Source organism: Megalobrama amblycephala, linkage group LG13 (genome assembly GCF_018812025.1).
Source record: "Megalobrama amblycephala isolate DHTTF-2021 linkage group LG13, ASM1881202v1, whole genome shotgun sequence".
NCBI lineage: Eukaryota > Metazoa > Chordata > Actinopteri > Cypriniformes > Xenocyprididae > Megalobrama > Megalobrama amblycephala.
Window position 1 is genome coordinate 23,616,467 of NC_063056.1, and position 15,918 is coordinate 23,632,384.

General features: G+C 35.8%; 1 protein-coding gene across 5 annotated transcripts in view; it reads right to left on the minus strand.

Annotated features, from left to right (window-relative positions):
• phactr4b (phosphatase and actin regulator 4b) overlaps positions 1 to 15,918 on the minus strand; it is a 48,156-nt gene that overhangs the window by 20,922 nt on the left and 11,316 nt on the right. For 2 of the 5 annotated variants that reach the window (XM_048152447.1, XM_048152448.1), the window contains exons 2-3: positions 14,883 to 14,984; positions 14,070 to 14,114 (exon numbers count right to left, since the gene is read on the minus strand). In XM_048152447.1, the coding sequence (XP_048008404.1) occupies positions 14,070 to 14,082 (13 nt within the window). In that variant the 5' untranslated portion in view covers positions 14,083 to 14,114; positions 14,883 to 14,984. Of the gene's footprint in view, positions 1 to 2,301; positions 2,961 to 8,031; positions 8,294 to 14,069; positions 14,115 to 14,882; positions 14,985 to 15,918 lie in introns of those variants that run through there. The other 3 variants (XM_048152445.1, XM_048152449.1, XM_048152446.1) reach the window with 3 other exon arrangements.

The following is a 15,918-nucleotide window of genomic DNA, read 5'->3' on the forward strand; positions in this document are numbered from 1 at the left end:
TTATTTCAATATGCAGTCGAATTCAAGCATTAACAAATATAAAAGAAAATCATTTTGTAAAGAAAATCATATGTTGGCACTAGTGCTGTCAATCGATTAAAACAAAAATTAATATTATTAATAATCACACCTAACATTACATTTCTTTAACATTTTTAGACTGTAATACTTTCACATTGAATCTCCAAAATAATGTAGAAACAACATAAAAATGGTATATTTTAAATATATTTGTTTAATTGCATCTTTTTACTAAGCACTATGAATGAAGGCCAACATCACTGATACCAGTACTGACACTGATGATTCTATTAAATTGATTTTTTTCCCTAAATTTTAATCATTAATTATAGCCATTCATCATCACGGTATAATTGAAAGCTATCAATTTTAACAATTAATAGGCTTTAAAAATATATAACATATTTAAGTGAACTTAAAACAATTTTTACGTGAACCCATTGTAAAAAAAAAAAAAAAAAAAAAAAAAAAAAAAAATGTCACATTTAGCTGTGCCTTTAGTATTTTAGGGCTCAACACTAAGGTTTTTTTTTTTTTTTTTTCTACTAGCCCAGGCAGGCCGGGTTTTTACATATACACATACATACATAAATATATATTGTTTTTTTTGGTTTTGACCCATGTAACCGTGTAAACGGTGCTTTAAGATTTTCATGTAGGTCTAACAGGTAAATACACAGAAACTGAATAATCAAACATTGCACAGTCTTCACTGTAGATTATGAAATCTACAAAAGTGATTCAGTCAAGAGCAGTGAGTGATTTTCTCTTTGTCTGTTGTTCTTGATTAACATTAATAAACATTAAAACAGCAGCAGGTTTATTAGGCTGCTGTCACTTTAAGACCTGACACGGATCTGACACACATGACAAATTCTTTATGTTCATTTAACACTTTTTAACTCGTGTAAGACTATGCTTACAATGATAATTGCCAAAAATTGGCATTTTGACATAATTCTGTGTACTTTTGTCCATTCAAGCATGAAGGAGAACTTAATGTCCGAAGCAGCATTCTTTGCACGCGTTTCGGGTGTTTATTCACAGACAGCGCGCCAGTACAGATTTTAGTAATTCTTTTGCATCTTATCACACTTTAATGGTTTAATAGCACTTGAACGAATGATAGCGTGATCATATACTGTAGCGCAGCCAAAGGATGACAGAAAAAAAGGATGCTGTGTTAATTGTGTTAAATATTTAAATAAATAAATATATCGCAAAATTAACACGTTCATTTTGACAGGCCTAGTAGTCACTATTTTTTTCCTCTAAAAACACGGAACAATAAATGACCACAGATGGAAAAAAAAAGGAAAAAATTTAAATTACTAGTCAACCATCGTGATCCATTCCTAATCTTCAGAATGTTGAATTTAGCACCTTCATTTGTAAAGAGCTGTAGTTCATACTTGTTCTTGTTGACTTTCAAACATTTGCTAAATCATTACATGTATACTATCTAATACTTGTCACTGTAATAACATACTAATACTCGCCTACACTCTAAAAAATACTGGGTTAAAAACAATCCAAGTTGGGTTGAAAATGGACAAACCCAGCAATTGGGTTGTTTTAACCCAGCGGTAGGGTTAAATGTTTGCCCAACCTGCTGGGTAGTTTTATTTAACTCAACTATTGTTTAAAAATTACTGCATTGCTTAATTAAAATTAACCCAAAGTATGTTGGAAATGAACATTTATTAATGTTCAATGAATAATTATTAAACAATAAACATTTATTAAATTGCTTATTAATAAATTTATATTAATAAACTATTAAACTATTAAATTTATATTAATAAAATATTAAAGCTTATTAATAAACATTCACCTTTTGTCTCTTATTGTTGCCTCTAATTGCATCTGGTTTTTAATTTCCCAACTATTTTGGCTTCATTTTAAGCTAGCCATATAGCAATTTTTAAACAATAGTTGGTTTAAATAAAACTACCCAGCAGGTTGGGCAAACATTTAACCCAACTGCTGGGTTAAAACAACCCAATCGCTGGGTTTGTCCATTTTCAACCCAACTTGGGTTGTTTTTAACCCAGCATTTTTTAGAGTGTAGTAAAAACCTATGCTTTTAGGCAAGTACAAATATAGACAACCAACACCTGCAACCCACAAATCAACAGGGAGGAAAACTCAAAGCAAAGAAGCTAAAACAGACAACATAAAGACTCATGGGGTTTGGAAAACATATCCAAATTGCTCCTTAATTATTAAAACACTAATAAGTCCCCCATTACTACATTTTAGTGTGTAAATGCAGTCTACCTGGACTCCAGCTGCCATGGCAACTTGTTTGAAAGCAGCAAGCCATACAAGCGTCCACTTCCTTTCCTGTTTGGCGTCTCCAAATCGAGGAGTGAAAATGTTGAAGTAGGAGTACAAATGAAAAAGTTACAGTCCTAGAGCACAATGTGACTGAACATAACCATATATCCAACAGTTCAGATGGAAGACGCTGTCTGAGGAACAGGCAGTCTCACAACTCAAAAAGTGTGAGGACTCCCAGTTTCTTGAGTACATGAGAAGTGTAAAAGCCAGAATGGACTCCTTATGTCTAACAAAGGGGAACACCTTCCAGAAAAGAACCAAGAAACACCAGCCGTCGCCACATATCCATGATCATATCCTAAAAGCACAGCCGGCGAGGAGTCCCAGCCTTTGGAAAGACAATCAGTGAATGACGCACATCCACTGAGTTCGGTGAGAAAACAGAGCAATGTGTTACGCAGATATCATCCAGCTGCATTAAACTTGAGCGTCAGCAGCTTGAGTCAAGATATTAGCCCTTAATGGATCAGACATCACTAATAGCGGCACGATAAGTGAACCAGTAGGAAACAGATCCGGAAGACAAGGCTCCAAATGATACGCGGAGTAGCTAAAGATGCGAGCGAGGTGTTGTTTAAAGAACAAATCACGCAGAGGCTGTGCATTAATGGCAGGGAGAGATTCAGATTGCCATGGAAAACGGAGGGGGGCGAGGCCTGGGAAACAGAGGGAGGAAACGGCACTCCACCCTGATCCTGAAACAGGGAGGGAGAGGGGGGAAAGAGGTGAATCAAAAAAGCCCCCCTCCCACAGTCCACCACAGTGTGAAATGGGGAAAAAAAAACAGAAAACAGCAGATAAAACAAACATGATAGTTTACTGATGTGCAGTTGAGCACTGATATGCACTTTATTTTATCAGACAGACTGCTGAAACTATCATATATGAATAGAGTGCCACTGTTCTTCTTACACTATTGAATTGGTACTTGTATCAAAAGTTTTATTTACACTGCCATTCAACAGTCTGGGGTTGGTAAGACTTGTTTTAATGATTTTCAAAGAAGTCTCTTATGCTCATCAAGGCTGCATTTATTTGATCAAAAATACAGGAAAAAGGTAATATTGTGAAATATTACAATTTAAATGAGCTGTTTTCTATTTTAATATATTTTAGAAAGTACTTTATTCCTGTGATGGCAAAGCTGAATGTTCAACAGCCATTACTTCAGTATTCAGTGTCACATGATCCTTCAGAAATCATTTTAACATGCTGATTTGATGATAATAAGAATCATTTATTGAGCACCAGTGTTGAAAACAAATATTTTTGTGGAAACCATTATCCTCTTTTAGGATTCTTTGATGAACAGAAAGTACAAAAGAACAGCATTTATTTGAAATGCTTTTTTTTAAATAATGTAAACGTTGTATTGTCGCTGATCACTGATCAATTTAGCGCACTGTTACTGAATAATAGTTAATTTCTTAAAAAAATGTTTTACTCATCCCAAACTGACAGAATGGTAGTGTATTTTTGTGATCATTTCTATAATTTCCTACAGTTGTACTCAGTTCTCATTGAAAATCTCTATTATTTCATCAAAAATACAAATAAAACACAAACCTAAAACCAAAAATGAAAAAATAAGGCAAAAAGAATAAGTAAAAAATGTATTGTGGTACATATCATAAGGTATCTGACAATACCCAGCCCTATAACACACCAAATAAAGCTAAAATGGGAAAAACTCTATTTTTCCCCTGTTTAAAGATTCTAGTACTTTCAAAAGAACTGTTCCTCAAAGGATGTGGCACTGACTGCTTATTCCACCATAATGAGTTTGGCTTACCCTCTTTTGGCCAAGTGATTTGAAGGACCTCTCAGCTACATTACCTAACCAGACTGACACAATCAAGCACTTAAGCAGGACAGCAAGAAATCCATTTTATTCAGCCCCAGCACATCACATACAGCAAAACAGAACCCAACTGTCTTCCAAAGAGTGTCTCACACTGTTTTTTTAAGTGTCCGTCGACAAAAGGTGTACTTTTAACAACAGTTACATTTTAAAAACACCATTCAAGTCCATTGCATTGTTGCCCAACGTGAAGCTGTTTTTTAGCACATCTTATGTAAACGGCCTAAAACAAACATATCCGATCGAGGTAGGTGCACCGGAAATCGGACCTTGAGATCGATTAGTTGCCTTGTCATTCAGGCAACCCACCGACTAGTCGCCTAGTGCTTTTGGATGCATGCACATGCAAATCCAGAGCCCGAGGCTTGAGGTGTATATGCTAAGCAAATGAGAGGAGGAGTGTGTAGGCAGTTGTGTTGTCGGAAATAAGGCCGGCATTCAGCCTGGAGCAGCTTGTTTCATTATGTAACAGTCTGTCTCCGCAGGGAGAAACCATGAAGAGTCAATCACTGCCCGGTGCTACACACCACCCCCTTATGCATTGCTGTAAATGCACAAATAACTACAGGCTCTCATTCCAGACAGCCTTGCTTGTCTGATAATGTATATTTCTCAAAGCTGTGCTTCAAATGATCAAAAAAAGCATATTAAAAAAAAGAAAATTGACTGATCAGTGGGATGCCTGAACCACTAGTTGAATATTTGACTGCAAGAAAATCAAATGCATTTTCTTAGGGGGCTTTTACATAAGATGCATTTTTGCATTCACAAACAAACAAGTTCAAAAACACAGGAGTGCAACAAAAGAACCGAATGCAGGGGTCTCAAGACAAGAAACGGCATGTTAAAACAGCAACGACTTGAAACGGAATATTAAAAACGTAACACTTGGGATGAGAAACTCAAAATACCACATTAAACATGCTATGGCCAAAGACGACTTGTGGAATATGTATGGCTGTAGTGGTGGGCATGAATAGAAAATATATTTTTTTCAAGAACGTTTTTTACTGTGCAAACTATCCAACAACATACAAAATTAAGACAAATAAAGCAAAATATCATGTATAATATATATAATATAGAATATAAAATAAAAATTCATTGTTATATTGTTAGCAATTAAAAATATATATTTGTAATTATGAATAATATATACATTTAAAATAGAAAAATCTAAATTACAATTATATTATTAATAATATAATTTATTATATTCTATTATTATTATTATTATGATATTTATATTATTAATATATTAATAACAAAAGCACTTATATTATTACTTATTTATAATTATATACAGTCAAACCAAAATGTATTCAGACACCTTGAACATTTCATTCATTAATACAGTTTATTCACTATAGTTTTAAAAAAAATGGTAATAAAATATGACAAGATCTCAGAGTTAAACTGTGTCAGAACAGAAGGAATTAATTTTAATTATGTCAGATAACATGGTCAGGTCAAAGTGACTGAATAATTTTTGGTATGAAGAATTTTTGGAAATAAATATGTCACAGTTTACTTTATTTTGCTATCCTCACTTACATAAAATTATCTATAGTGTCCTGCACCCACTAGTAAAAATATATCAAATATAAAAAATGTCAATCATTTTTGGTTTGACTGTACACTTAAAAATACTTTAAAAAAATTAAATAAAAAAATATATAATATAAATATAGTATAAACATAATATAAAAAATAATATTGTATTTTGTAATACTGTAAATATATAAATAAAAACTACACACACATAAATAAATACTACTAGATAAAATAGTCAGTTGTTGGACAACATTGTGACCCACCCCTATTTGGAACTATTTTTGTCTGAGGTTAAGCTCCTATTGGACACATTGTCGTAGGGATAAAACGTTTCAGTTGCTTCCAGCGAATTGACATTTTGCTGCAAGGAGAAACCACTGGAAACAAATACAGTGTCGGCAGAGACAACAGTGAGCGGATTCTGCCAAGAGAACAAAGATGCCTGTATTGTGACATGAAACCTAGCCGTGCTGTTTGGCTGAGGAACATTAAAGACTTGATTGCTTCCTCTGTGCAGTAACCGAATGTCAGCTGTGCTTTGTCTCCCTGTTTGTCATAGCTATCGGTGGTGTCTCACACCCTGCACTGGGGGAAACAGTACAAAGATCATCGTAATTCAGACTTCAGGCTTTTATCCACATTTAAAGTCGGCATTAAACGGAAGTTGCGATCGTCTTTGTGACGTAGGCCTATATTCGAGTGAAAAGGCTTCTCGAACAGGAAAAAATGTAAGGCGGGACTTGCGTTTGTCCATCAGGAATTCATTGGATCTTTGGTTTGCTGTTGCTGTGATCTCATTTGAGTGACAGGTTGTCCTGCCTACAAACCAGTAAAAAAAAGTGCTCACGTCAGGGCATATTAATTTTTAAAGAATAATGATGCACATGAATAAATTTCTATAATAAATATTGCAACTGTCAATTTGGATTTCATGGTGCCTTTAATGTTTAATGGTACTTTCAATTGAGGTAATCAAATAATGATAGTTTAAACATGAAATGATAATACTAACCATTGGGAATTGTAACATGGTTTATGTCAAACCGGTAACCATTTCTTCCCTACTGCTGAGTAATAACCAGTTCCTGCTGTGCTGAAGTCAAGCTGAGGTAATGCTTGCTGAGCTTAGTGCTTCTAAAACCTAGTGAGCTGCCTCACTGCTTACTGCCAACATTGGCAGCTGCTTTGTAAGACAGTCTCTTAACTGTTTTGTAACCTAAAAAGTTTCAATAGTTTGCCATTAGCATGTTAAGCAAAGAGCGAGATATTCTAATAAACAAATATCCACCCTATTTTCACATACAGCCATTAAACTTGAATGTGCAATCCTTCCGGTGTCAGTCGCTTTCAGTTATTTTAGCTGTACAAATACATTATGCTGCTTGAAATCACAAATATCATATTATTTGAATTTATTATTTTAATCACAATAATAATAGTTTTAGTTTATTGCACTTTGTTATTCTTTTAGTCATTTACCTATACTGGCTAATGAATTCAAAGTCTTACACATTCACAGGAAATAGCTGAAAAATAAGGTGGATAAGTAGCACAAACAAAAATTGGGTAAAATAATAAAATAAAATATAATAATATTTAAAATTAAATACTCAAAAATTATACCAATTAATTAAAATTATATTACTTTTTAAAATCAATACATTTCAAAACTGAATGATAGTAAGTATTTATAAAACAACAGTTGTGTCACAAATGACGCACTATACACTATGCACTTATACACTGTGTAGTCAACTGTATAGTGAATGAACTTTATAAGGTTATTTTGTCATTCAACATTGGAGTCTGATAGCCCCTCCCCCCTCCGCTTCATAATTAAAGCTGCGACAGTCCACACTTCATTTTTTTGGTTAAATAAGTGCATCATGCAGTTATTAAAAGTGCCCTTTTTATTTTTGGAATTTTTAGTGTGAACACACTACTTGCACTATTTATACTACAAAATGGCATAGAATAGCGCACAAGTACGTGAATTGGGACGCACCTAACATTTCTTATTGCTTCAACTTCAACACCACCTTTTTTTTTTTAACTGAACTTGTTGTAGTGAATTCTGGGATTGCATTCTCCAAAAAGGACTGCCTACACTAATGCCACCTTCTATTTTAGCCAAAATAAGGTATCTTAGAAGGCAGCATGATTAGTTTGGCTACCTTTTGAAACTACCTTCTTGTCTGAAGCTGCCTACAATGTCTTAAAACGCTCATTTTTGAAGTGTTTTCTTGACTCACCCAAGTGTGCGCAAGAGTTTTGAGGTGCAGTCTCTAGAGGGAACGTCTGTCCCATGCTCCAGCCCCCTTTAAGGGCCTCCGTTCGCAGCTCCTGTCCAGGTGCACCCCAGTGAACAGCAGCAGCAATTCAGGGTACCCAAAGTCTTCTGCTTTTCCTTTCAGTTTCAAAGTACTCCTTTCCTGTCACCTAGTGTCGCTCTCATGTTTCCTTCCACTTTCCAACCCACAACATTTCCAAGGTCCTCTCTTTTCTTTGAGTGGATCTCATGCCAACTACACTTCTTTTCTTCCAGTGTCCTTCAGCCCTCCTTCTGCAACTCTCTCCACCCCCTCTCCCTCTCTCACACAGGCCCCTGCCTCCACACCACTTTCTCTCCCTCCACTTCATAAACGAGCTTGCAAAGCAGATCAGTGTAGACGCCAACGGATGCCTATCATTCCTTAAAGCAGAGGTCAAAGTGCAAAGTGAGTGTGTGTGCGCTTGCGTATGAGTTCTAATGAAAAGCAAAGGGAAAAAAAAGAGCACGGGATTAAAGGGAAGTTCTGCCAAAAAGGGAGAGATGGTATCAGCTGGGCAGACATTTGACTTTGTGGTTATGGAGAATACAACTGACTGATCATCAAAAACGCTCTTAACACATCATGTTAGTCAATATTTTAACTGAAATGTTAAATTTCACTGACATTACAAAGAAAACATTGGATAACCTTCATTGGCCATGCACACATTGGATAGTTTCAGGAGTGACAAGCGCATTTAAATACGGGAGGGAGTCCCCTAAATGATCGTTCCGTGAATGTGACTCAGTCCCGAAATTGTGATGATTGACATCATGGTAACCATAGCAATGTTCTGGCGTCTCGCATGTTTGATATCCACTATTTTCGACCAAAGACTCATTCTGCAATTTTATCTAAAAAACATTGACAGAGGAGTCATGTTTTGTTTATGCTTGAAGCCTGATTCACAGAGCGAGCTCCTGCAGTGTTGCCATGTCCATATATTATATGCATTTTTGGCTTGTTGTTTGAGCTTGCTCACTGAAAGGGAAGATTATTAGTGATTATTTGCCTAAATTGATTCTATTCATTGTATAAATCGATCATGTCTCTTCAGAAAACTGGACTAAACCACTCAATTCATATGGATTAGTTTTACAATGTCTTTATGAACTTTTTGACATGTCAAAATGGTAGTTGTGTAGCTGTCAATGGAAGGACATAAATCTTTCAGATTTTACTAAAAATATCTTCATTTGTGTTATGAGATGGAAGAAAGTCTTACGGGTTTGGAATGACATGAGGGTGAGTAATTAATGACAGAATTTTTATTTTTAGGTGAACTAACCCTTTAAATTATATTTTAAAATGTAATTTATTTCTGCGATTGCAAAGCTGTAATTCTCACGTCACATGATCCTTCAGAAATAATTCTAATACGCTGATTTGGTGCTATTCTTAAAGTTCTGACTATTCTTAAAGTTGAAAATGGTTGCTTGATTAATGATTTTGTGGAAACAGTGATACATTTTTTTTTAGAATTCTTTATAAATAGGAAGTTCAAAAGAACATTTTTGTAAATTCTTAAATTTGTAAAATCTTAAATTAAAATTGAATCTTAAAGGTGCCATCGAATGTTTTTTTACAAGATGTAATATAAGTCTAAGGTGTCCCCTGAATGTGTCTGTGAAGTTGCAGCTCAAAATACCCCATAGATTTTTTTTAATTAATATTTTTAACTGCCTATTTTGAGGCATAATTAGAAATGCGCCGATTCAGGCTGTGGCCCCTTTAATTGCTCGCGCTCTCCGTCCCCTCCCGAGCTCTCGACTCTATCACTGCATAAACAAAGTTCACACAGCTAATATAACCCTCAAAATGGATCTTTACAAAGTGTTCGTCATGCAGCATGTCTAATAGCGTAAGTATGGTATTTATTTGGATGTTTACATTTGATTTTGAATGAGTTTGATAGTGCTCCATGGTTAACGGGCTAAAGCTACACTGTTGGAGAGATTTATAAAGAATGAAGTTGTGTTTATGCATTATACAGACTTCAAGTGTTTAAAAATGAAAATAGCGACGGCTCTTGTTTCCGTGAATACAGTAAGAAACTATGGTAACTTTAACCACATTTAACAGTACATTAGCAACATGCTAACGAAACATTTAGAAAGACAATTTACAAATATCACTAAAATATCATGATATCATGGATCATGTCAGTTATTATTGCTCCATCTGCCATTTTTCGCTGTTGTTCTTGCTTGCTTACCTAGTCTGTTGATTCAGCTGTGCACATCCAGACGTTAATACTGGCTGCCCTTGTCTAATGCCTCGATCATGGGCTGGCATATGCAAATATTGGGGGCGTACACCCCGACTGTTACGTAACAGTCGGTGTTATGTTGAGATTCGCCTGTTCTTCGGAGGTCTTTTAAACAAATGAGATTTATATAAGGAGGAGGAAACAATGGAGTTTGAGTCTCACTGTATGTCATTTCCATGTACTGAACTCTTGTTATTCAACTATGCCGAGGTAAATTCAATTTTCAATTCGATGGCACCTTTAAATTCTATCTCACTGACCCCAATACTTTTGAATGCTAGTGTAAATTTTAGACTTGGAATATTGTATACAAGTTACAAAAACTACTTTTATGATACATTTGTTTTGCTTGAAAGCTCAACCCAATTGCAATTGCATGGAAAAGAGCAAGCTTCAGCATTTCTCCTTTTGTGTTCCACAGAGGAAAGAAAGTCAGACAGGTCTGGAATGGTGAGTAAACAATGACAATATATTTTTGGGTGAAATGTCCCTTTAAGATTGATACTGAATCTAGGTCCCCTAAACAAACTCTCTCTTTAATTCGAACATTAAATCTATTAGTCTACGCTCAGTGATCAGTGGATCTGGACTCCTGCCCTCTGCACGGAGCAGAGGGTAATGCACTTCAGCAAATCTTCATCCACAGGAATTCCAAGAATGCAATTTTATCCAGCAGAGTACATTAGCAGAGAACGGGAATGTGGAAGTGTGTAGCTGTGTAACTTGACTACAGCAGATCGCACTCCTAATCCCATTTCCTACAGCCTGACATTATTTCTCATTCCACAGCGTATAACTAAGCAATTCTGTCCCAAACTCTTGAATTGCATTGATGTGCATATAAAAGCTTCTTTTAGATGAGAAACATCAGTCATGGACCACATCCTCCCTGTGATCAACAGTGCTCCAGATCTTTGGTCACCATCCATGACCATGTGTGATCGTGCAGCCTAAGGACAAACACACCCAGATGGATCTCAAATGAATATAATGATTCACCAAAATTCACTATATTTGACCTAATGTCCTGTCAAATCTTAGAAGGATGCTCAAGTCAAGAGATCAAGTGTACATTACTGGAGCTTCATTAGTTCACAAATGAATAACAGCAATAAAAGCTGCGCAAGTATATTTAAGTGACTTCACCCACAATTGAAGGAAAGTTATTCAGGCTCCCTCTTTACATGACTGAAGCTTGTATACACAAACATATAGGAAAACTCATATCAGTATCCATGTTCTCTCAACATTCATTAGAATGGTATTTGTTTGTTATCATGCAAACTTTGTTTAATAATTAATAAGGAATAATCTCCAGGATGAAAGTATTAAAACAGTCATCACTTCAGCTGTCGACTAAATATAAACAGCAGCACACCAGCTAGTAGGGTTGTCAAACGTGCCATACTAGTAGTAGTTAAAAAAAGAAGAATGTTGACCATACCAGCATTTCTGCAGTACCGGTAGTACAGAGTACTGCTAATAGACGCTGCTTTCAAACGCTCTCTTTCGTAGCGTTGACCATTGTAGCCAATCACAATCATTTGAGTGCATGAACACAATGGCCTATCAGAGATGCAGTAAGTTAGTCAGAACCGCTTAACAGAACTGAAAACGGACAAAGTTGTGTTTTGTTCAATGCAAGCCACACACTTGCGAATCCTATTATTATAACCAACAAATTCAGTGAGCTTTCACTTTAGAGATTGACAGCCTTGGTGATTATAAAGGGAGGTCTCTTATCTTGCTTTTTGTTTATTGCCCATTCACAATCTGAATACAAGTTCAGTTTTTCTTGCTGCCAAGTACACTGCAATTTTTCTGGATTGACAACCTCATTTAAATGTGCGATTGTATCGGAAACGGCAGCAATTGACAGTGGTAACCAATGAACGAGACAAATAAGCAAATAATTTTTTTATGTACGTAATTCAACCGTTTTTGTTCTAGTACAAAATTGGTGCCGAGAACCACAGAATTTCACTGTTATTAGTACCAACTACTAAAATTTTGGTACCTGTTGCAAACCTAATAGCTAGTATTTTGTTTATAGTTTAACATGGTTACTGAAATAAATAATTCACACAAAAAATAAAATTGTCATAATTTTGTCACCGACTTTTTATTTTTCCAAACCTGTTTGAATGACTTTCTTTGTGAAACACAATGTAACCAATGTTGTATGGAGCCCAACGTTTTTCGAAATATAGAAACAGTTAATTTGAAATTGTAATAATATTACAACATTACCATTTTAATGTATTTTTGATCAAATAAAATGCAGCCTTGATGAGTATGAGAGACTTTATATATATTTAAAAAAAACATAAAAATAAATCTTAACAAGCGTTTAAAATGTATGTTTAAAAGAAGTACAAACTCAAGTGATCTGTGATTAGTTGACAGATCCAATGCATTGACTAGCAGCAAAATCAACTAGCTGACTCAACCACCAGTTTATGGATGCGAACATGGCGAAAAATATAGCATTGGAATAGAATTGGCTAATGCTGTAATAATTTTACCCCCAGTTTCACAGACAAGGCTTAAGCCTTGTTCCAGACTAGAATGCATGTTTGAGCTGTTTTAATTGAAATCAACTTGCACGGACATATCTTAAAATATGTCAGTTCCTTTGTTTTGTCTTAAGATGCACACCAGTAATGCTTTTTTCTATGGCAAAATCCTTGCTTAATCTAAGCCCTGTCTGTGAAACCAGGCCTTAGGCAGAACACGTCTTTCAAAATATTTGAACAAAAAATTAAATGTTTGTGGCTTTGATGAAGTAACGAAGAACCAAGAACAAACAATCCATTCTCTCTGTGGTGCAGGAACTATGAAATCCCCAAGCCATGCAACAATAATGCTGAACTGGGGGCAACAGAAAGAGCAAGAGGGAAAAACTGCAATGATACAACAAGACAAAAGAGAACTAAAGAGATGAAGCAAGCAAAGACAGAGGCACAAACAAAAATAGCTTTGTGCTACATGGTTTTGACATGTTACATAAAATTTGTACATCCAAGTTGGATAGATCACAATCACAAAAGAACTCTGACCTATTCATCTCACAACTCATCTGTTATCTTTGCAACCGTTCCAAGATCAGCCCCACAGTAAGAACACACATGCATCTACACTGGAAAAAAAAAAAAAAATGACTCAGAGGACTGAACTGAAACCCTGCTTTTCTCTGTCCCAGTTACAGCACCTACACTGGGCGCATTTCCAATGAGAGAGAACGAGAGAACAGAGAGAGAAGAGAATCAGCTCGTTGGTTCTACCTAGACCCAGAACCTGACATGACCTGGAAAACAAGCTCTATGAATCTGTTCAAGGTGGGAACTGCTTTCATGATGACCTTCCTTAGGGAGTGGCACAGAGCTCTTTACCAGTGTTTTGTTGACGAGCAGGAAGCTTTAGACCATTACTTCTGCAAACATCCAATTTTAATCAAATGCAGTTGTTCCTCATTACACTGCTCTCACAGACAAATAACAAATGCATGACTACAATGGCTGCATCCTAGAGTATAAATTGTGTAGTAACTGTGCTTTTGACAATAAACACTGCACCAAAACGTGTTAAATCAAGATCGCACATTAGTTTCTGGACCGTATTCAACAAATCTACAAATGGAACAGTTTCTTCTCAATTATTCACCATCATTAGTATCAAGACAGAGCAAAGTAAGGCAATAAATACTCACCTCGATTTTCCATTACAGAATCTGAGACAAAACGATAAATGGATCCTGTAATTAAAGCAAAACAAACAGATAATTACATAAGCAGGTCCTTCATTTACAGAGCCACTCATTATTAATTATTACAGACAGATAGCTTGGCATTTAAATGATTTAATAAAGCAATAAGCCGCAAGAGGATGTGCATTACAGTCAGCTTACCACTGGTAAGGGGTATTCTTAAGCATAATAGGTGCGTCCCAATTCGCGTACTTATGCACTATTCTATGACGTTTTTAAGTATAAATAGTGCAGTAGTGCATTCACACTGAAAGTTCCAAAAACAAAAAGTACTCTTTAAATACCCGGATGATGCACTAAATTAACGGAAAAAACGAAGTGTGGAATGTTGGACACTTTGTGCACTCGACTGTCGCAGCTTTAAATCACGTAGCGGAGGGGGAGAGAGTATCGGACTCCGTTGTTAAATGACAAAATAACCTTATACAATTCACGCACTACATGGGTGAGTGCATAGTGCACAAGTACATAGTGTATAAGTGCATAGTGTATAGTGCGTCATTTGGGACGCAACTATTGTGATTCAAACTCCTTTACCCTTGGAAAAAACAGTTTTCACTGTTGCAGATATATTTCAAATGTGAAGGTTTAGTGACCAAAAAAAACAACACAAAATAAAAAAAAAATAGAATAGAATAAAATAAAAACTAAGGGATGTTTTTCCTTCTTGGGTTCATAAAAAGGACACACATCTCTCTTGAATCACCATTGGGGGTTTCAATACAGAATTTACTCAGAATGAATGGGCAGACATACAGTGGTGAAGGTCATTGGTGGTCATCCGTGGTGCCTCTGTTCGTCTATATCAAAGGGTTCAGACCAGCAGACAGGGTGCATTCGCTCATCTCCAGGGGTTTCCTGCAATATAGACATAATATGTGTAACTCACTTGATCGGAGGTCAGCTGAGCCCAAACACATCTCTTCAAATCCTTACTGGCTGTGGTCACAGGTTCATGACAGCATCAGTAAAGTGTGTTTTCCTCAAGTACTCTCATAGTCCGTGAAAGCTTCACTCCCAAACTCCTTCATATGCTACGAATGATGCTGGTTATTTTACTCCAAGTGTAATCTTTGTCAATCTTGATAAAAAAAATAAAAAAATAAAAATTGGAGATTTGGTGGTTCCTACACTAATTAGTCGCACGTCTCACACCATTAAAGGTGCCCTTGATTATGTTTTTAAAAGATGTAATATAAGTCTAAGGTGTCCCCTGAATGTGTCTGTGAAGTTTCAGCTCAAAATACCCCATAGATTTTTTTTTAATTAATTTTTTTAACTGCCTATTTTGGGGCATCATTATAAACGCGCCGATTTTATGCTGCGGCCCCTTTAAATCCCGTGCTCTCCGCCCACAGAGCTTGCGCTTGCCCTAAACAGTGCCTTAAAGTTTACACAGCTAATATAACCCTCAAAATGGATCTTTACAAAGTGTTCGTCATGCATGCGGCATGCATGCGTCGGATTATGTGAGTATTGTATACTGTTATATTGTTTACTTCTGATTCTGAATGAGTTTGATGGTGCTCCGTGGCTAACGGCTAATGCTACACTGTTGGAGAGATTTATAAAGAATGAAGTTGTGTTTATGCATTATACAGACTGCAAGTGTTTAAAAATGAAAAAAAAAACAACGGATCTCGTCTCCGTGAATACAGTAAGAAACCATGGTAAATTTAACCACATTTAACAGTACATTAGCAACATGCTAACGAAACATTTAGAAAGACAGTTTACAAATATCACTAAAAATATCATGATATCATGGATCATGTCAGTTATTATTGCTCCA